The 22,465-nt window shown below is 37.8% G+C and overlaps 1 protein-coding gene across 1 annotated transcript; it reads right to left on the reverse strand.

Moving 5' to 3' along the window:
* Positions 1-462: 462 nt before the first annotated feature.
* Positions 463-21,543, reverse strand: LOC140231315 (long-chain fatty acid transport protein 6-like). The gene is made up of 9 exons (XM_072311466.1): positions 20,871-21,543; positions 19,542-19,751; positions 18,378-18,536; positions 16,902-17,026; positions 11,179-11,379; positions 9,427-9,520; positions 8,166-8,364; positions 7,172-7,269; positions 463-4,610 (listed from the first exon to the last, which is right to left on the reverse strand). Exons 1-9 carry the CDS (start codon positions 21,364-21,366, stop codon positions 4,303-4,305), a joined length of 1,890 nt encoding a protein of 629 aa, XP_072167567.1. The 5' UTR covers positions 21,367-21,543; the 3' UTR covers positions 463-4,302.
* Between the last annotated feature and the right edge of the window lie 922 nt (positions 21,544-22,465).

Here is a 22,465-nt window from a genome sequence, read left to right on the forward strand (position 1 = left end):
CCCCCCCCCCCAAAAAAAAAAAAAATAATAATAATAATAAAATAAAAATAAAATAAAAATAACAATAAAAAAATAAATAAATAAATAGGCCCTAAATAAATTTAAAAAAATCGGGCAGACCGTAAAACAAGGTGACGCCCAAAATCTGACTTTGGTTCCCAGACTGTAACAGGTTAAAAGAAGACTATAGTAGTCTTTAAACTCGGACAAGGAAAAAAAAAGTATTTCTCTTTCTGTCATTAACCCGGCCCCCATCATCTTGCTCTTCTGGAGAAAAAAAAAATACGCAAACTCATTAAGAATGATATATAACGTAGGTAATACATTGCTAGATGATCTCTCATTCATCCACTTTAATATCGCTCACTGGCTTTATATTATGACTCTATAACCACTAATCAAGAGGACAAAAGTTATTTGACCGGAATAGATTATCAGAAAGTAATGTACAGCAAGGGGTGGTTTCAGTTTCATTAAAATCTTTATTTCGAAGGAATGATAAATTTAATAGGGAAAGTATGCAAATCACCAGCGGGATACAACATTCGCAGCAGTCTACTCGCGTAGTCTGGTGGTTTCTTTTCAGTAGTTATCATGATATACTATGTACACTGTTTCAGATACATGACGCGATACGATGATGAACACAATACATTCTCATAAAGATGAAGTAAAATTCACAAACCTAGACTCTGAATTCGGAGACCCTAATTCTTCAAAAAATTTCAGACTGCTTCATTTGTTCATAGCCCAGTGAATGCATACACTAAAAACGGAGACCCCAGCAAATGGTTTGTCAGACAATAGATGCATATTTCACAATAACACCGTAATCCAGTCTCGGTATATTTCCTTAAGAAAAAAAAAAGATAATAAAAAACAACAAATAAACAAACAAGCAAAAATATTCAGAAACACAGACGTAGACATGATATTGCAAAGGACAGATTTGACATGTACAATGTATAAGCCCTCTGTAATGGCGAGTGATTGTCTCCATAAAAGATGACTTAAAAAAGGCTTGCCAAATGCCTCGTCTTTCCCTTTGACCTCTGCCCTTTTGGGTGGAAGTTGCAAGATCTGCTCGGTACAGTTCATGCTAATTCATAGTCACGTTACAGTATACGGTTACGTCCATTACTTGAAGTGTTTGTGTCTGACGTTTCTCTATAGCATGGTGACATTTCAGAGTTCAAATTCGGCCACGGTCTCTGATCCCTGACCTTATATGCTGTATCTAGCTCAGAGCTTCAGTAAATTGCTAAGTTAGCATTACAATGACCTTACCTGATTTCAAGGCCCTCAAAAACTGTCGGCTGTTATAGATATTTTTTTTTTTTTTTGGTTGCTGTTGGGGGTTGCTGTTTTCCTTCGACCAACTTTGATTGAAGGTTACTTAAATTACATTAAGCTGCAGCTGTGCAAAATTCAAAACTTGAATTCTTATTCAACCATGAGTGACTCGTGACTTTGTGGCCTTGGTTCTTCTCTGTACACCCATCCCCATCCGAGCCAATTACTAGTCAGCACTGAATCATCCCAAAGTTGTCTGGGTAACTCAAGTGGTCCTATCATGAAGAGATGAACATAATAATATGAACGAATGAACAGAAAAACAGATGAGCATATGAACAAATAAACATATGGACAGATGGACATATGGACATAAGATTATGAACATGAGCATATGAACACACTGTATTATGAGCATATGAACATATGAACAAATGAACATATGGACAGATGGACAGATGCGGTATATGGACAGATGAACGAAAAAAACAGATGAGCATATGAGCGTAGGAACAAATGAACACATGGACAGATGTGACATATGGACAGATGAACAGAAAAACAGATGAGCATATGAACAGATGAACAAATGAACATATGAACAGATGAACATTCTCAGATGCGACAAATGGACAGACGAACACAAAAACAGATGAGCATATGAACATATGAACAGATGAGTATATAGACAGATGAGACACATGAAACTATGGATAAACAATCTAAAACTTTAGCCTATGGGCTCTTCCATGTCAAATACCTTTCCAGATATATTTCTTTAACTTTTAACATGTTCCAGCAGTTGCTTACAGCACATCTTTCCTCAGGCTCACGATGGCACAATCTCTGGATCATTATGGCTTCTTAGCTTATTTCAGTCACAGTCTTGTGTCTGGAGTATAAATATCTAATCCAGCAAATATACAGATCACCTCTTTCAGACACGTGCCAACTGGACTCCTACTGTATATCACATGCTACAAATTTCTCAAGACTCAAGCCCAAAGAGAGCCTTGATTGGCACAAAGTTATCTGCAATCTTGAGAACTGAACTCAGATTTCAAAATAATCAAATACAGAGAAAGTATAATATAAGTGTATCATTACTTTGTGCTGGAAAATTCAGTTTCCTACACAGAGAGTTTGTGATATTATAGACAATGTACTTCATGTTTAAAAAGTCAACTGTGTACAGAAAATTCTCAGTAAAACAGTTCACATCATAAGAAGAAAATTTGTCACCACCATAACGATATGATCTGAGGAATACAGCTTGCACTACACAAGTGACAAAATTACATGAAGCAATTCTTACAAACAAGTTCTTTGCAATCCTAGTTTTCTTATCTCATTTTGTAAAATAGAAATGGCATCTCGTATATAATATACACTATTACAGTAAAGTCGTCAATGAATGTTGGATCAAGTTCTCACCTGTTTTTGTTTGTGCTTGTTTAGGAATACTGCTCAAAATGAAAGGCAGGTTTGAAACCACACCTAGTTTCAGAATTGTTTAATACATGTACAATTGAATTTTTTCAACCACTAGCCTTTACATATCACAACAGTTTGGCAACAGTATAAATTGTCCATCATTGGGTCTTCTGGCTAGGTAGGTGACATAACTACACATATATGCATATCAAAAACATCACAAGCTTATTGCCAATTACTATGTCTTCTTGCCAATATGGCATAACCTCATGAAAGAATACTTGTTAGTACTTGAAGACAGTGTGACAGAATTTATAATTTTACAATGAACACAAACATTACTACACAAGCTATTACTTTTTCAATGCAGTTGCTTTATAATTATTGTATAATGAAGAGAATAAGAGCTTAACAAGCAAAAACCACAAAGCTGAAATTTAAATATTAATTAAGGGAAAACCCAGCACATACAATTCCTTTTGATTTGCATGTCATTGAGAGTATAATCTGATTCCATAATCAGTTGTGCGATATTGCCCGTGAAAAGTGCTGAGTTGAGAAAACATATGACTCTTGTACGGGATTTCCCCCATCTGAAACCAATGAAATCCAATTCTACTTTCACACACTTCTTATTGCATGGATTTACTCATCCACACGTTGGCACAGCATTTCCTAATACTCTCAAGCTCACCAAGGGTAATAATTATGATGCAATGACATGGCCTTATCTACCCAGGGTAGCCTCTTCAGCTTTGCTGCTGCATTACCAGAGGGCCCTGCAATTAACTTATACCCTAGCATTACCAGGTACCCATTTGATATGCACCTGGGTACAGAGGGACATCATGGAAAAACTTGTACATGGATGCAAGCACTTGGTGGGATTTGAACCTAGGACCTGTGTTTGAACATCAGGAGTCTTGTTCACTATACCACAGCACCCTCAAGCAACTTCCTGCATGTTCAATCTACTCTACAGCTGTAGCTTCTGGCACAACTGCTGATGTAATACATTCAGTGCATGCTTGGCATTGTACAGACACACAATCAACAGCACAGAGAAGTTGCAAACTTCAAATCTGTTGTCTTTCATTACGACATAAACACTTGACACCCCAGTTCACCACTGAAGTCAGGCACTGTTGTATGTACGCTTTTGCTCTGATAAAGCATGGGATTAAGTTCAGATTTATCTTTACCCATTGTGTTTTCATGTTTGTAAATCTCATTACCTAAGCTATCTTGCTACCCCACATCTGTACATGCCTTTCAGATAGTTATGATTTTTGTGGAAGAGCACAATTCAGAATCATTTCAAAATTGCGACTTTTGTGAAAGTAAAAGTTCAAACAAGAAAAAATGTTTGGACATTATATCACTGGAAATCTAGGAACATGGACTCCAACTTTTTCTACAATGTAATATGCACTGGTACAAGGGCAAAAAGGTTGCAGCCATTCTGATTGAGTTACTGTGTATCTTGCACAAATCAATTCAGCATTCCCGGCATTGGCATGCTCTGAAATAGCGAGTTAATGACGCATGTAGAAGGTTTTGATGTTTGACTAAAGTTTAAAGTTTTGATTGTCCACTCATAATGGTCTGAATGTGCCTGCTGGTCAGTGGGGTGTAGGCCTTCTCGACAGGGTCGATGACAAACAGTTCGTCGTCGATGGAGTGCATGTCGAAGCCCTGCTTGACAAGTTCTGTCTTCTTGTGTTTGAATGTGCCCGTGATCTCCAGCTGGGCCATGATCCGTAGGAACTTGGGACAGGCGTAGTCCGGCAGCTGGGAGGTGACGTGAGCGTACAGGTCTCGCATGTTCACCTCCACGCCCTCATGTGGTACAATAGCAGCCATGCCTGCGCGGCCATCCTTGCCTACATAGTGCACAATGGAGAGTTGGAAAGCGTTATTCTCAACAATAATGGGTGGTTGTTGGCAGTGTGAAAATAAGTGTGAAAATAATACCAATGCCTTGCTGTTCATACAATTACTGTTTCGCGGAGCGAAGCGGTTTTGATTCTGGTTAGGAAAATTTGCGTTTGAGTTTGCCTCATTTGCAATTTGAGGACACCATAGACGACATTCGCAGTGAGTGAAAGTTGTCATTTGTCACGTTTCACGCAGTTTCTAATTGTGCCATTCAGTTAGTTAGCAGCTGACCATATCAACGTGAAGACTGGTCGCGTCATGGGATGCGAACGCTGACTCGCCCGTTTCTGCAGAAGACTCATGCAAGTCAAGTTTAGTCCCGCTACAGGAGTAAGTTGTTTAATACCAGAAAATGTGAAATGAACATTAAAACTGAAAGGAAAGCAAATTAGAGTATGCTTGAGCGAACTTATGAACTCATTTGAATTCAGTTACAGTGTTGAATTTGTTGCATGCGTACCAGTAAGTTGCAACGTGGTACGTAGATGGTTACACAGGTATTGCACGTGAACAGTAGTGCATGTTCATGTAATGCACATTCATGTCAAGGCATGTAATGCCAGGAATTTATGAAATACGTGTATGTCATTTAATCAACCTGAAGTGGTGGTTGTGTGAAGATACAGTTGTGACAGAAATTGACATTAAGACAGATTTAGTGTTATAAATGTCGATAATGGTTCAAAGAGACAAAGTTGTTGGTGAATAGAGTTGATAGTGGGAAAAGGTCACCACACGTTAATAGGTTCTTTGTGTATGATTTATCGACATGCATCAATGTGGGTGTTTGCATTGCAAGACAAATTGCAAGATAATTACAGAACTGTTTAATGACAGCAGTTAGTACAGTGTTTGTAGTGCCAAAAGTGGAATCTCAAGTGTAAGAATCTACTCAATGGTGTGCTATAAGGTTTAATTTGCATTTCTTGAGTAGAATCAATGGTATGGAGGTAACAATGTTGAGTGTACAATATACAGTAGTGCTTAGCGAATACAGAAATGAAGGTTGCAGATTTGTTGTAAGGTGTTACATTGAGTATATTCAGCATCATTTACCAAGCTCAAAGTGAGATTATGAGTGTCTACAGTACAATCAGAGTGTAGATGCAAGTGATGTTTGACAGAAGAATAAGTACAGGTGGTTTGACTTTTTAGAGTATACATAATGTAAATTATGTTTTCATATCCATATGATTTGTGACTGCAAGTGTATGAAGCAAAGTCACTGAGAGTTAAAGGGTGATAACACATGTTGTATTTGTACAAAATTACATGTTTGTGCAGAAGTACAAATTAGGATATGCACAATATGGCTAAGTACAGTGCAAGAGTGCCAAATAAAGTGCTCAGATTAATTTGCATATGTACACAGTAAATGAGCACAATGAGTCGGTGTATTACATATTACATGTCCGTATACAAAGTTGTTCTTTCAGTAAGACGCAAAGAATCTGTAATTTTGGCATACATGTGTCGTAGCAAACTCCTACATACATCTAGCATACAAGTGTCGTAGTAAACTCTAAGCATTCAATGTGCATGTTCAATTGATGCTCCCTGTGTAACAGAAACATGACGATGTATTGGTCGCTTTCAATATGTGACAGAGATACAAGTCCAAGTTCAGTGTAAAAGACATGTATGAGTATTACATGTGACTCACATGTCCAAGTTATTACATGTGTATTAGCAACAAGGCGCTAATATTTGTTTGTTTACAGTTTTTGATCTATTCACAGATCGAATAAACAAGCTTCACGGCTTAACTATCTCAATCCACGGCGGGGCTAAACTCGGGTTCCATTCTTCGACTATTCAATTACCGACCAAGTTATCACATGAAGGCTAACAAGTTAGTCACTTAACCCGTTGAGGACGGACTGATTTTGTTATTTAAAAACGCGCATTTCCTGTAGACACTTGCCGTGGGATTCATCCTCAACGGATTAAAAATCAGTACATCAAAGATAATCAACTTCTGAGGCCAATGCAGTCACTTTGTGATGCACATACAGAGCACTCCCATGACAACAAACACTGTTGTAAAGAAATTTTGTTATAACAGAGCAAAAATCTAAGGTCCCAATCTTACCATCATTATGGTCTATGGTGCAAAATTCCCTTCAGTTATGACGAAAATTTGATAAAACAAAAGAACACTATCGGTCTTGAGGACTTCGATATAACGGGAGTCACTTGTATTGTGTTGTTGGAGTTGTAAAACATCTTATTAGCAAACACAAGCACTATGAATAGAGGGGTTTTCTGAGTTTTAAAGGGAGGATCTTCAATTTGTGAACAGGACAAGAATGACTGCTAGGATTGTAACTTCAAGAGAAATGCACTTGTGTGCACATTTTCAATGGAAAAGAAGGCAATCTTATACCAGTGGCATAAGAACTGTTGAATTTGATCAAAATATTAAAAATTGCATCCCTTCAAAAGCAATGTGTGTACATATTGAAGTCAACATATGGGTAGGGTTTCCTTTGAATATATAGCCTACCTGGTATTTGAACACCATACACATTGGCTTCCATGATAGCCGGAAAAGAACTGAGAACTTGAGAAACTTCCATCGTGGACACATTTTCACCCTTCCACCTGCAAGAGAGAAAAGAACAAATATAACTGCAAAAAGAAAATACTATTCAAGGACCACCAAGAAACTCATCAAGCCTGAACAATCTGAGGTCATTTTCCAGTCAAACGCTTGAATAAAAAACTATTTCTACCTTTTTTGAGCAGCAAAAGTAATGATCGCGTTGAAGGATTCACCGAGGAATAGCACAACCAAAGAAATACTGGGTAAATATGATCTTATTAACACTAAATTAACAGGCAACCCCATGTATGGGTAAACTTCTTTAACCTGCTCAAACTTCAAAACTCTGAGACAGCTGAGGCATCCTGTATCGGAACTCAAATACCTGCATCACAAAACTTTCTGCTCTGTCATCCTCATTGGCCAATTCTTCAACGCAACAACAACAAAAAAATTGATGAAAAGATAATGACAACATATAATATATCTTATAACTATGAAATTAAAAGAGAATAATCAACTGCACTAGAACTAGTTTTATACTTTTGTTTGCCCTTGCTACAAGCCACAAAAAAATGTGAATCCCACTACAGCTAGGGGTTCAACCATGAAAAGGAAACGGTTTCACACTTCTCTGTCTCTTCTCCTACTTCACTCTACCTCATTCACCTTTTTTTCCCCCTCCATACTCTTTCTCTACTCTCTTCTAGACTGGACCAAACTATTCTACCCTCTTCTAGACTGTGTCCATACTAGGTCTGTGACAGAACCCATATTTTTGAAGATATATGTATAGTGAGCAAAAGCAAAAATTGAAGAAAAGAAAACAAAAGCATATACTTCAAGCAAAGACACTGGCTGGGGTTCTGACTTTGAAGATAAGCCAAAGGCAAACTCTCAATTCTCTTTGTCCTCTGTCATTTTTGTTCATTCTCTGCTGTCCTCTGAGCCGTACCTGAATGTGTCTCCAACTCGGTCCATGAAATAGACGTAGTCCTCTTCGTCCATCCTCAAGAGGTCTCCCGTGTTGAAGTAGACGTCACCTTTGACCTTCACACCTCTCTCAATCTTCCGCTCATTCATCTTCCTCAGACCTTTGTAGCCAGTGAAGGGGTTCTCTTTGTCCACTTTGAACAGGGCTAGGCCAGTCTGGCCTGCAGTTACAAGAAATAAAAAAAAAGAAAAAAAACAATAACAAAGTTAAATTGTTGACTTAAAAGGAATAAAACAACGACAAATGCATGGCATGTCAAGAATCTCAAACACAAACACATTCACACATAGGAGACTTTGTGTTATACATGTATACTCTAAAATCTATGGAGCTAACAACTGAAAGGGAAAAAGAGAAAAATACATGACGGCAAGTCTCAAAATACACACACACACATGTAGAGGACACTTTGTGCTTACACCTTGTAACAGTGTATGCTATAATGGGGGGGGGGGGCTGCTTCAGTCATTACATTGAGTGGATACACTCCTTCAAACAATGGGTAAGAAATGTCTGTCTCTTTTTCCTTGAAAGTAAGAAAGTAAAGTATCGATATATTTCAAGTTGACTTATAGCAGAATAGCAGAACATTCATTTAAATTATGCATGAATAAAAGAGATATGGATGATTGTCACATACTTTTTAGCAATACAAAACAGTGACTTTGGATGTAACCCATATATAATGTAAATTGGATGAGGTAGCAATTTTACCACCTGACAACCTCATATTGGTTTATATTGTGATATGCCCAATTTGAAAGAAACCTGTTTGTATCATTTCACTCTATCTACTAAAATCAACTTGGTAATGGAGTGGTGATTCACTTTAAAAATTTGCTTATAATAAGCAGACTTTATCTTCTTGGCAAGCTCTCTTTATCCTGACACCACAGCATTTCACATTACCTGATTAGGCAAATCTAATGCAAGCCTGTGGCTCTGTGTTGGTGTAAGTGATGGACTGTTAAAACCCTGTCACATTTCCCAGAAAAAAAAAAAAAAAATACCGTTGCTACAGCTCACATGTCCATTAAAACACACACACAAACATGCTGGCATGTCTAAGAGTTTACCATACAATTTTCTTATATTCGGTGATGAAAATGACTATGTCTACTGCACTTCAATTCTGTGCGAATTATTCCAATGCAGACAACTTATAATAGGACCATTTAGAAATACAGTAGATACTTAAGGTACATGAGGAAATGTCACACACCCACTGGCACAGGGACACAGAATCCATTCTTGCCCCGTCTTGGTTCCCCAGATGCATAGTCGTACTCCACAAGCTCTATGTTGTCCAGAAGTTTCTGAGATGGAGCAACCATATAAAATGCAAATAGTTACAGCTACAGTCACTGACCTTCTAAAAATCTACATACATACAATGCTGTATAAAGATATGCCAGATATTCATGCATCCTGACAGTACACAATGATGTGACAATGAAGTAAAGGGAAAAATTGTCATTAAGTTTTCCCACAAATACCATGATTATATACTCGGTAGAATATCTTTTTGTGTCATTTACAGCATATAAGTGGAATTTCTTATCGTTATCGGACAATAAGCGTCGCTAACCATTTTCTTTGTGCAAATGCACTCAGGCGACTTGCCTTGGTTTCATTCTCGGCGCACTTTCGCCATTCTCGCTCAAGTATCTAGTACAACTCGCAAGTATACACAGCAGTTCTCTCATTGGCGACATGAATCCCCCGACAACGCCCATAGGTGAAGCGTCTAATGAAGCCATTCTGTCCGCCATTCAAGCGCTACAGAGAAGGGTAGATTCTGCTACGAAGAAAACAGACACACAGCCCAATCCGTCCTTCAAGAACGAAGGTAACCGCAAGCAATTTGAAGTCGCCGCAAAAATCATTACCCTCATAGAAGAAGCCATCAAGGCTCTGGACACGGACCTCGATATTCCAGGCGCAAAAATTCATCTGAACTCAGCCATCTAAGAGCTAAAGACCCGTCAGAAACACATAAAGATTGCTGATCGCTCACCCAGTGGTTGGCAAACCGTGACAGAATACACCCAAGATGAGCTCGCAGACGACTCAGGCGACGAAAAACGCATCAAGAAGGTAATACGTTTTTTTGGCTTCCAATCCATAATAACCGTAATTTTACATGACTCGCTTACTTGATACTCGAGCACAACCAAAAACATGCCTCTAGAATATATTGTTTCACTTTGTTTCTTTATTTGTTTTGCCTATTGGTAGATACAGAAAAGAAATTAACTTTCTTGCGTAGTAGCACAAGGAAGAAACTTCTTTTCTTTTCTTTCCTTTCTTACAGATGAACACAACAGACAATTTCGTATATTAACCCGTTGAGGACGGTTTGATTTTGCTACAACACGCATTTCCCACAGACACCTGCCCGAGTATACTCGGGACTCGTCCTCAACGGGTTAACATCATGAACTAGCTTGGTGTTACTATTAGGTGTAAATGTATGTTTACTTTGGTGTATTAATTACAATCAGAGAAAAAAAAAACATTTACACTTATGCTTTTGTTACTTAGGTGTGAAGATAGGTTAAAACGTATGTTTACACCTATGAATTTATTGTGTTTACCAATAAACCTTACACCTATGAATATGTTAGATGTAACATTGTGTCAATAAAAAATTTTACATAATCTATGAATGTGTTTGGTGCAACAATGAGTGTAAAATACTTGTTTACACCTATGAATTTGTAAGGTACAAAAAAATCTGTAAACATATGTTTACAGCTATAAATTCATTAAGTGTAACAGTAGGTGTAAACATTTGTTTGCAAAGAACTTCTTGGCTCCGTCACAGAGCCTGCAACAAGAACCACACTAAGAGAACAGAGCATGCTTTTAAGTGTTCTGGGGTAGTCCAGAACAAATTGTTTGTTTGTTTGTTTGTTTCATTCTGTTTCTGTCTACAGACATAGTGGGAGAAGAAATAATGAGAAGCACCTACCCTCATTATCCAGGGGTACCTCCCGATGGACCCCACCTTCCCTTCAAAGTTAATAAAGCCAAAGTTTCCCTCCGTGGCTGCATACACCTCGATGATCTTATCGATGTTGAAGCGTTTCTGAAACTCCTCCCAGATTTCTGGACGCAGTCCGTTTCCACAGGCAACCTTCAATCTCTGTGGGTACTTGCCATCATCCATGCGCTGAACAGAAGAGAGGGGGCAAGATTTATGTGAATGATCAGAATACAACCATGGACATCAAAGTGTCAAGTGATAATCATTATGCACACTGATTGCCACACTGTGATCAAATCAAGGTACAGTAGGACCTCGATTATCCGGCCAGGTCGAAATCAGTGGGGGTCCGGACAATCAATATGGCCGGATAAGAGAGATATGATCAAATACAGCACTTTCCATGGATATACACATTATAACCAATTTACTAATATTATGATTATCTGCATGGCATTGTCATGTTTCATACTTAGGAAATTGATAAGGAAATAAAATGAAATACAAGTGAAATATTCCTTCATGTGTTTGTTTGACTGATATTGTCCAACAATGAGATCAATATTGCAGCTTGTCGAATACTGCCGCTACATTGTACTGTAACCACGGCTGTGCACTCAGTGCCAGTGACAAGTGCGGCACCAGTCATTAACATCGTCTCATGAACCGACTTAAAACTATGACTGCAAATTTGTCTCCTGATTTTATAAATCTTTCTAAAAAATTATACTTGTGAGATGCTCTCACAGAATAAGGGAAAAGAATTTATTCTTACCAAGTTTCACCACTTATATCTCTAACTAAGCACAGACTTAAAATTTTCTGAAGCTAAAACTTGTTGAACTTTAATCTTTCACTTCTAATGCAGCTATTTGGCACCTAAACATCTAAACTGTCTTATCATAGCTAGCCACCATACCAAGTTTGAAGCATACAGCTATACAATTGATAAAAGGCAGATAGAATTAAATCCTGACCTACTGACCTGATCTTTGTGGAAGATTATGCAAAGATAAAGTAAATAGGAACATAAATTCATGATCTGCATTCATGATTGTGTATAGTTTGAGGAAATGATATGAAAGGCAACCTAATGTCAAGATCTGCTGGGACTAAGTACTACGGTCAACTCCGGTTATAACATGTCCTCAGTCCTTGGGTCCTTATAACTGGTTCATTATAAAGGGAGTGTACTGTATTCAGTTTTCTCAGATGGAGTACAGTACATAGATGGAGTCAGAAAGCAAGACTTCTGTCAAGTCAAAAGTCTCAAATGATTACTGAAGTAAATATCTCTCTTCAATGAATCAAAATTAAAAGATAAGAGGAGTGCTAATAAAAGACAATTTCACACTCACATAGACACACAAACACAAACACACACACACACACACACACAGCAACTATGACAGCATGCTTGTGTTGGTAAAAAAATGTTCATCATTTAACACAGCTGTTCATTCGCAAGTATGTTCTTCTTGTGTCACGCAGAAAGAACACGCAGAAAGAACAAACATCCCTGGATTACAAAGGGAATCATCAATTCAATAAAAACCCGTAATAGATTGCATAAACTGGCGATTACTACCCACAATACAAAACATTTTACAGATTACAAAAAGTATAGAAATATACTCAGTAATTTGATTCGTATTTCTCGTAAAATGTATTATTCCGATAAGTTTGATAATCAAAAGGATAACGTAAATGGTTTATGGGAAACTATATATGAAATAACAGGTAAAAATAATAAAGAAACATCGTCCGTTTTTTATAATGACAACAAAGAACTCATAAACCCTGATGAAATATCTGATGCTTTTAACTCATACTTCGTAAATATTGGCCCCCAATTAGCTTCAAAAATAAAAAACAAACATGTTCATTCAAACTTTACTGAATTTCTTCCACCAAACTGCGACAAATCCCTTTTCTTTACCCCAACAGATGAGGAAGAAATACTGGAGATTGTTAACAGATTAAAGCCAAGTAGATCTAGTGGCCATGATGAAATAAGTGTTTATATACTGAAGAAAATCATCAAACAAATAACCACACCTTTATCTTACATTTTCAATCTTTCACTGTCTTCTGGAATATGCCCGAACTCATTAAAAATTGCGAAAGTAGTTCCAATTTTCAAAAGAAAAGACGACCCTTCTCTTTTAACAAATTATAGACCAATATCGTTATTACCTAGTATTTCTAAAATTCTGGAAAAAATTATTCATAAACGCCTGTACATTTTTCTTCATGTAAATGACCTACTTATACCTAATCAGTTTGGATTTAGAAAGGGCCATTCCACCGATTTAGCTATAATTCAATTGTTAGATAAGATTACTGAATCTTTTGCAAATAAAAAACATTTTATAGGAATTTTCATGGATTTATCAAAGGCTTTTGATACCATAGATCATGATATATTAATTTACAAATTAAAAAGATATGGTATTCGTGGTTTAGCACTTTCTTGGATTATTGATTATTTATCCAACAGAAAGCAATATGTACTATTTAAGTCATCTAAATCTCCGAATTCTAATATTGTATGTGGTGTTCCCCAGGGATCAATTCTTGGCCCCCTACTGTTCCTTGTATATATTAATGATATAATAAATACATCAAAAACTCTTAAATTTATACTTTTTGCGGATGATACTAATATTTTTTACTCCCATGAGAACCTCGAAACACTGTTTAATACTCTGAACACGGAAATAGACAAAGTCTCCCGATGGTTTATATGTAATAAATTATCCCTTAATGTCTCTAAAACAAATTTTATACGTTTCAAACCTACTGCTTCACAGAACATTAACAGCAGTTATAATATCAATATTGATGGATTATCTTTAACTGAAGTAAGATCTACTAAATTTTTAGGAATCACGATTGACTCGAGTTTAACTTGGAACGATCACATTCATAATATCCACACGTCTGTCTCAAGAACTGTAGGAATTTTATATCGACTGAAAAACTTCATTTCTCAAAATTCCCTGACTATTCTATACAATGCATTGATCTTACCACATATCACATACTGCAATATCGTTTGGGGAAACTGTGGCTCAACTAAAATTAATCCAATTTTTACTCTCCAAAAACGTGCTGTACGTTTGATTACCAATTCCCGTTACTTATCCCCATCCAATCCCCTATTTCATCAACTAAAAACATTGAAAATTGAGGATCTTCACACCTTTCAAACTGCTGTTTTTATGTATAAATATACATTTAATTGTCTTCCAAAAATTTTTGATGGCTTCTTCACTCCAAATTTCACCGTTCATTCATATCCAACACGTCAGTCGTCCGATTACCATCTCGAAAACCCCAGAATCATTTTAGCTCAAAAATCTTTAAAGCACAATGGACCAGATATTTGTAATTCTTTACCCCCTAATTTAAAACAACGTACGTCGTTGAACATTTTTAAACGAGAACTAAAAAACACCCTCATAATCCAGTATACTTCTGACACATAAAAATATTCATACCACCTGGTCAACAAACACCCTAAACAATGAGTTCACGGCCATAACTGAAGTAATATTCACCTCATCACACTGATACACAAAATAACACTCAACGTACAAACCAAGATTCATCCCAACACAATGCACACCGCACTGCACCGCACGCCCTTCGCACAATTACTTCCCACTCAGTGAGTGGCAAGATTTTCTTTATGTATCTCTTCGTTGTGCCCTTTGCACAATTACCCCCCACTCAGTGAGTGGCAAGATTTTCTTTATGTATCTCTTTACCTGGGGCCATCTTCCTCGTCAAGCTTAGCTTATGATGATGGTCCCCTGCATTTCATTTTTATCATTTCCTATTGCTTCCTTTCATATATGATATTCGTTCTTGAAAAAAAAAAAAAAAAATGTATGTAAGATCCAAACGTTACGAATATTAGCTGTGTAGATGACTATGTAAATATTTTGTTGATTTGTGGATTTGTATTGATTTTGAAATGCAGAAATAAAAACTGAACTGAAACTGAACTGAATTATTACCTGAAAGTACACTGTAAGTCTATTGTCTTCAATATCAAGGATTTTCTTTTGACTAACAAGACTGCTACTCTCATTAATGCTTGTTGATTATTAACAAAATGATTGACAGAGGATAAAAATATTCACTTCATGACAGACATTTTGTAAATACATGGTATTAAAGAAAGCAAAGAACTGAAATATCACAGTATCTTATCTTGCAACAAGTGCACTGCATTTACTCTCAACCCCTATTCCCATTTAATAGTAAAAATCAGTTAATTAATTAGTGTATCACACAGACTTTGCTCCTGGTCTGATATTGGGCAGGGACCACCTTGTTGACTCTAAAGATAACACAAATGTGACACTGGAGTCAAACGACCTCTTTGCGACCTTCACTCTGATTCTTGTTTGCATGTAAAGCTGATACACATCTCTTGGTCAGGGCCACAGAGCACTCATATCGCATGCATATGCACCAATGTGTAACAATTTATCTACCCTCGGCACACACATTTGATAATTTTCAAGACACAAAAGGCAATAATCACATTAAGTGTACCTTTGCAACTGAGAGAGATGTACAAATTCTAAACTTTAAGCTACAGAAGAAGTGTGCAATGCCACCTTAACTACAAAATTTCAATATATATTTAAAAGTATTTTAAGCAAATTAGAATGGACAAAAAGCAGATGAGGATTCTTGAACTTTTCAAGTGCTGTATTTGCCAGGCCTGTAATCTGATCATTACCCACATAAGTTTCTCATCGACTTACGTTTCAATATTGACCTAAGCTTTTTCACACTGTCCATGTGAATACACACACATACATGTGTAAAATCCATATACACAAGGTTCTAAACAACCCTGGTATGAAGGCAGTTTTATTTCAAATATCAGCTGACATTATGAACGACTGATCTACTTTGTTTGAAAGCAATGCACAAGGTATAAATGTATCCCATAATCTACTTCGAGAGTCACACTGAAGCTCTCTGACAATTCAAACAGTATTCTTTCGATAACAGCATTGCAGTTGCTTGTTTGACCTTTGATGAGATAATCCCTTTATACAAGAGAAGGCAGCTTTTTTCCAAGCTACAACTGAGCCTACTATGAAAAGTTTTTTTTTTTTTTTTTTGACAAACATTGCACAGGCCTGTGAAATTTTGCTCATCACGTTACACACTAAACTACCATAGAATGTAGATTACAAATGTACCAAGATTTGAAAGAACAATTGCAGCTCTCGTCTTTGTCAATGTGCACTGGGATAGACAATGATAAAATGAATTTTGAAAGGAGATCTGCACACAATATTGACAAAGCATATTACATTCAAATAAGCCTTGTGCAGAAAACATTCTATTGAATGATACCAATGTTCACTCAAATTTTTCTGCAGAATATGATGGCTTCATAGAGTAGTCAGAGGAATTGAAGTCCTCTGTTTTCTTTCATGAATTAATATATAAACACATAATGCACAGGTGCGAGGGCATTAGTGGAGATGCAACACACTTAAGAGTATTTACAATTGTGAGGCATGCACGGAGGCAGAGCCGAGTGCATCCCAATCTGCAACTTTTTGTTTGTTTTGAGTTGGGTGGTCGCACATAAAGACTTAACATGAATAAGTTACTGATAATATTGATGTAAAACCATTATATCTACACACTGGGGGAAAAAATGTACCAACCCTTGGTTGTGCCAACAGGTATCTGCACAGCTCGCCAATGTACTGGAAGCCTGTCACGTTGTGCCTCCGAATATCATCCCAAAAGTGGCTGGCAGAAAACTTCTTGGCAAGAGCGACGGTAGCACCTATATGTGGCATAAGGAGTACTCTTACATTAATTTCAACTTCCATTTGTTCTATTAAGCCAGTTTACAGTTTTGCTTTGCATATATGTGTTCTGAGAAATTAATAAAAAGGTAATTTGAACAATCATGCATGTTGGTTTTTAAATTCACTGATAAAAGCATATATATGTGATGTCATTATTGATCATGTAATCCTTATAAATGGTGCTTGCTAGCACATGCAACTGACAACAAGCCTGGTATTTGGCAATATTGACTGAAAAAGTTGTTAGTTCAGAGTTGTTCTTGCTCCAACTCCCTCCCCCCTCCCTCACCACCACCACCACCAACCCCATCCCCTCTGTTCTACAGCTCTTGGAGTTCTTTTGTTTCATTTCATATCATCGCCCATGTTTTTGGTTGGGTTTTCACTGAGCTGAGTTGCATCTAGACAGGACTTAAAGGTAGGGAATCCCATTTGCATGCCTGAAATGAAGAGTTGTATAAATACAGCGGTATGTTGAAGAGAGTATCATTTTAAAAACTCCCATAAAGTATTGAAAGTGGAAGGTAACATTTAGTACATTTTTATTGACCATTAGATTTTGAATTGAATTTTTTTCGGGGCTCAACGTAAATTTCAGTACATTACTAGGCTACCTTTGCAGACCCATGCACTGCATGTGTGTCCATCATGTATATTTTGTGAAGAAAGTTCATCAAAACTTACAAACATTTCTATATACATTCTTGCCACACACTCTATATGTTATTACATCAGCTCTTATACTTTTAGATTTGTGTTTATAGATAAAAAATACAGAAGACTGCAACAAAAAGGCTTAAGTGTGGCTGACACACAGAACTACTGAGTAGTTGAGTTTTGTGCATTATTCAAATTGTAGATAACTGCTGACTTCCAAATTTCTCAGCAGTGGTCTAAACAAGTCCCCTGAGGTTCATATTTAATGTTTCGCTGCATTTTTGGAGGTCTGTAAAAGGTATCCCCTACCTTTAAGAGTATCAATTTTCTTGGGGTAGTACAGTAGGTAACGTTAATAATCACCACATAAAAGACACACCTGTATTAAGATTTGAGATACTACAGTGCACTTCCAATATAACGAACATGGTTATAACCAAACTTTGTAACTACAAAGTCAAACTTAACATCCCAAAATAATAATCTATATATCTTTATATGCTTTGTTTGCATGGCTATAATGAAACTTTGACATAATGAAAGAAACTGCTGGTCCTGATGACATTGGTATAACTGGAGACACTGACACCTGTATACCACAACAAATGGCTACAGCATGCAGATACCTGTAGAAATAAATCAAATGCATAAAGCATCATACATGCTTACCATAATACCACATGCTGGACAAACCGAGAACCAGTCCAGCTGAGTGGTACAGTGGAAGGGTGACATAGTACACATCGTCTGGGGTCAGGTCAGAGAAGAAATGCATGGCAACACCACGGATGATCTTTCTGTGTGGAACTGTAGCTGGTTTCGGCAACCCTGGGCATTGAAAGATAATAAAACTTTCTAATCAAATCTGCAATGGCCATACCTTAGATACAATGTATATCTGACATTGTCATACAAACATAAAAGAGAAACATGTTGTCCATGTGCAAGTGAGTGCACATCACCACCCCCATCCCCACCCCTACCCCCATTGATTTATCAGCTTTGTATCAAAGAAACACATTCTAAGCGTTGATAGCTCCCCGTGTATACACAAGTAAAATGTCATCCTCAGAAATGTTGTGTAACACCAATACAACAAAGATTCTTCTGTATGTTTTCATGTCAGGAAAGTGCATGTTTCAATTTAAAGGAGAAGTTCCTGAAAATATAATGTTAAGATTGAGTGAAGTTTGAGGAAAATCTGACAATCTGTTGAAAAGCTATGAATTTTTAAAGTTTTGATGCTGCCAATGCTAGACAAGAAGACTACAACAGTTCTTGTTGTCACTGCAGAACAACAACATAAAGGAAATAAAGTGAAAATTCCACAAAATGTCTTAAAAAAAAAATGAAAAGTACACATTGTTTTTTTTCCCATGGACACTTGCTTGAGTATACTCAGGACTCGTCCTCAATGGGTTAAGGGTAATGTAATTTCTTTTGCATTCTGAAACAAGTACACCACTTGTTCTTTCATTATGCTGGAAAAATTACATCTTTTAGAATTCTCTTTACATTTTCTTTATATCGTTTTTCAGCTGTGACATCACAGATTGTTAAAGTCTTCTCATGCAGCTTGGTGGCACCAAAACTTGAAAAAATTCATAACTTTTCAATGGATTGTCCAATATTTTTCACTTCCACTGATGTGTTCTACTGGTATTGCAGCATTCACTCAAACCACATTCATATTTGGGGAGCACAATGCAAAGAACTTTTTTTTTTTTTTTTTTTTTTAATGACCATAGGTGTAACTACAATGGATACCACAATCTGCACATCCTCAACTGCTCTATGGAATAGAAACTGAAACAGTTTCTCAGTTTTAAATACCTGTGGTGCCAGAAGTGAAGATATACGCAGCAGTCTCCTCCAGTCTCATCGGCTCGCTGGGAAATGGTTCACCGGACATCGTTGAGAGATCCATGGGGACCACACCCACGGGTGGGGTCACCCCGTACACCTGGAAGTCGTTCACCATCCATAGCTCTATGTTGAGAGCCCGCAGCTCTGGCAGCAGTTCTTGCACCAGGCCAAGAAACTCTGCAAAGGGTGAAATCACATCGTCTCTAGAGATGAGACAGACTTGCATGTACTCCATGACCCTTGACAAGCAGTATCTTTCAAATGGAGCATTCAATGATTTTTGCTCTTCAAATTACTGCAGGATAAGGGTAATTTCTCACTGTTAAACAAACAAGCAATACTTCCAAAACAATTGATCTATGGCCCCTACTTTGGGAACAAGTCCCAGTGATCGTCTACGATAATATGGTTTTGAAGAGGGAAGTCCTAGGATGTGGGTACTATCAATGTAAGGTAAACTTTGAACAAAGAGAACACAAGGGGCAGGTGAGCCTTGATAGAAGGGAGCCAATCTAGTATGAGAGGGAGATGAATGCAAAGGAGTGAGCAGAGACAAAAAAGGAAGTGAAGGGCCAGTTATCATCCCTTTAGAAGACCATGGATAGGCAACATCCCAAACCTAAAACAGAATATGGATGGGGAGAATGTGTACATTGTAAAGTCAGTTAAAACAAGCTGATAATATAAAAGCAACACAGAACTGAAAAAGGGGGGGGGGGGAACAGGAAAATGATTGATGGACACACCTGGAAACAAGATATAGAACAAAATGTAAACAAACCAAAAACAGAATTGAGATAGCAATGATCTACAAAGTTGAACCCTGAAAAAAAGTAAATAAAGCAAAACTGGAACAAAAACACCAAACCAAACATGACGGACAAATTAAAACAGAGAGGACAGTCTTCAATGTTGTATCTTCAAGTATTGCAGCCATTGGCTGCTTCCATTGTCTTGAATGCACTACTGACCCCATCTAGCAGTGTTATACATGCCAGATATCAAGTTAGGGTTCATAAGACAATTCTGTTTACATAATTTGGTGAAAACATCAAAACTGTTACAGTGCTTTTGAAGTTAAACAACTAAAATAATGTCACCCAAATCAGGGGCGGATCCAGGAATTCTGTAAAGGGGGGCGCAACTAATATTTCTGGTGCCACTCCCGGGTTGCATTTCATTTTTTTTTCTTTTTATTTCTTTTGTTTTTGACGAAAAATAAAGGGGGGCGTGTGCCGGTTGCGCCCCCCTCTGGATCCGCCACTGCACATGAAGGAGTAAAGGAGGGTACCTCACCTGTTCCAAATACAAGCTTCTTGGCTTCACTAACTTTAATACAGTGTAGGAGCGCTGTGCTTTTCAAGTTGAAGTTGAGCATGCTGGTGATGATGCCCTTCTTTAAGAAACCAAGCCATGTCCAGACCAAAACAGGACTGTTCTGCATGAGTATGCAAACCGCATCCCCTTTACGCAGGTTTGGGTCTGCCGTAGTTACCCATCGAGCTACACGGTTGCCATTGGTTTGTACATCTCCGTAAGAGTAGGCCTGTTTCTCGAACAGAATGCAGGGGTGCGATGGATTAGCTTGAGCGTGACGCTCAAAATGATCCACAACTGTAATATCGGAACTTAGGTCATGCCTGAGAGTGGACTTGAGTTTCGCAAGGTGTGACAGAAATTTGACATCTTTCCAGAACTGTGGGTAGCGCCAACGGAGCCAGAAGTACGAGGCAGGAACCGCAGACGCAGCGACCAGCGCGGCTGGCCGAGCGATCCCCGGTGACTGCGGCATAGTTGAGTGGTACCTACCGCACCGTCGGACAACAGTTAATCACCGGTTTGATTACTGGTATTGGATACTGTATTTGTTGGTTGATGTGGTTGAGCAGTCAGTCAGTGTTTGAAGCTTCTTGGTCAGTGCAAATCAAAGAATCTAAACACGATTAACTTTCTGTCGAAATTGTCTGGTTGCACGTTTTCCCGGGTTGTCGCTCCAGCCCGAAGTCTACCCACGATCAATCAGCACATTCGCTTTTGTGGATGGACGTACTAGTACAAGTACTAGTATGTGTATGTACTTCGTATACACCGTGTGTACACGCCGCATGCAAGTAGGAACAACGCCCCCATAGGACATCAAGCTAGGACCATCAAGGACAATAGGACATCAAGCATGTCTTCACTTTTTGTTAATGCCGTATACCGGAAGTCGGTGCAGTTCCATCAAGCTTCTGATTGAAATGTTGTTCCTTTTGGTATGAATCCGGGGTATGAATAGGATAGTTGATTTAGCAGGGTCCGCAGAAATGGGGGCAGCGGGGGGGGGGGGGGGAAGGGGGCTGGGGGTCCCACACTTTTTTTTTTTTTTTTGCGGGGGGGGGGGTCGGCATCTGAACACCCTTTTATATATATATATATATATATATATATATATATATATATATATATATATATGCATCTGAACACCCTTTTAGAATGTTCTGTTTGCCAAGAACGGACCCAGTACTGTAGCAGAAGCAGTAAAATAATGATAAGTGTGAAGGCGTCAGTACATGGAGCAGCAAGGCAATGACATCGAACTGAGTTGGATAATAATATGTACTTTAGTTTTACCTGTTTTACAAGAGCTTGCTATAGTAAGGCTGAATTAGGTAGATTACCCACATTGTATAAGAAGAGCTCCAAAGTAAATTAATGTTGAAATTTATATTGCAATTTGTCAAAGGCAAGTCAACGAGAATCTCAATACATTTGTGTATCATATTACCTCTTTCATCAGTCAGAAGTAGCCACTAGTCCATTATCCAGTACAACCCCCCCCCCCAAATTCCAACTTGAACTCAAGTGATGTCAACAAATTCAATTTCTTCTAGTTTCGTCTGAATAGATGC

This window comes from Diadema setosum, chromosome 7, assembly GCF_964275005.1.
Source record: "Diadema setosum chromosome 7, eeDiaSeto1, whole genome shotgun sequence".
Taxonomy (NCBI): domain Eukaryota; kingdom Metazoa; phylum Echinodermata; class Echinoidea; order Diadematoida; family Diadematidae; genus Diadema; species Diadema setosum.

Coding starts and splice junctions, on each gene's coding strand:
- LOC140231315 (XM_072311466.1), bottom strand. CDS start 21,366: ATGCCGCAGTCACCGGGGATCGCTCGGCCAGCCGCGCTGGTCGCTGCG. Junction 17,027..18,377: donor GTCCAGCATGTGGTATTATG/GTAAGCATGTAT, acceptor TGCCACATATAG/GTGCTACCGTCGCTCTTGCC. Junction 11,380..16,901: donor ACCTGTTGGCACAACCAAGG/GTTGGTACATTT, acceptor TCTTCTGTTCAG/CGCATGGATGATGGCAAGTA.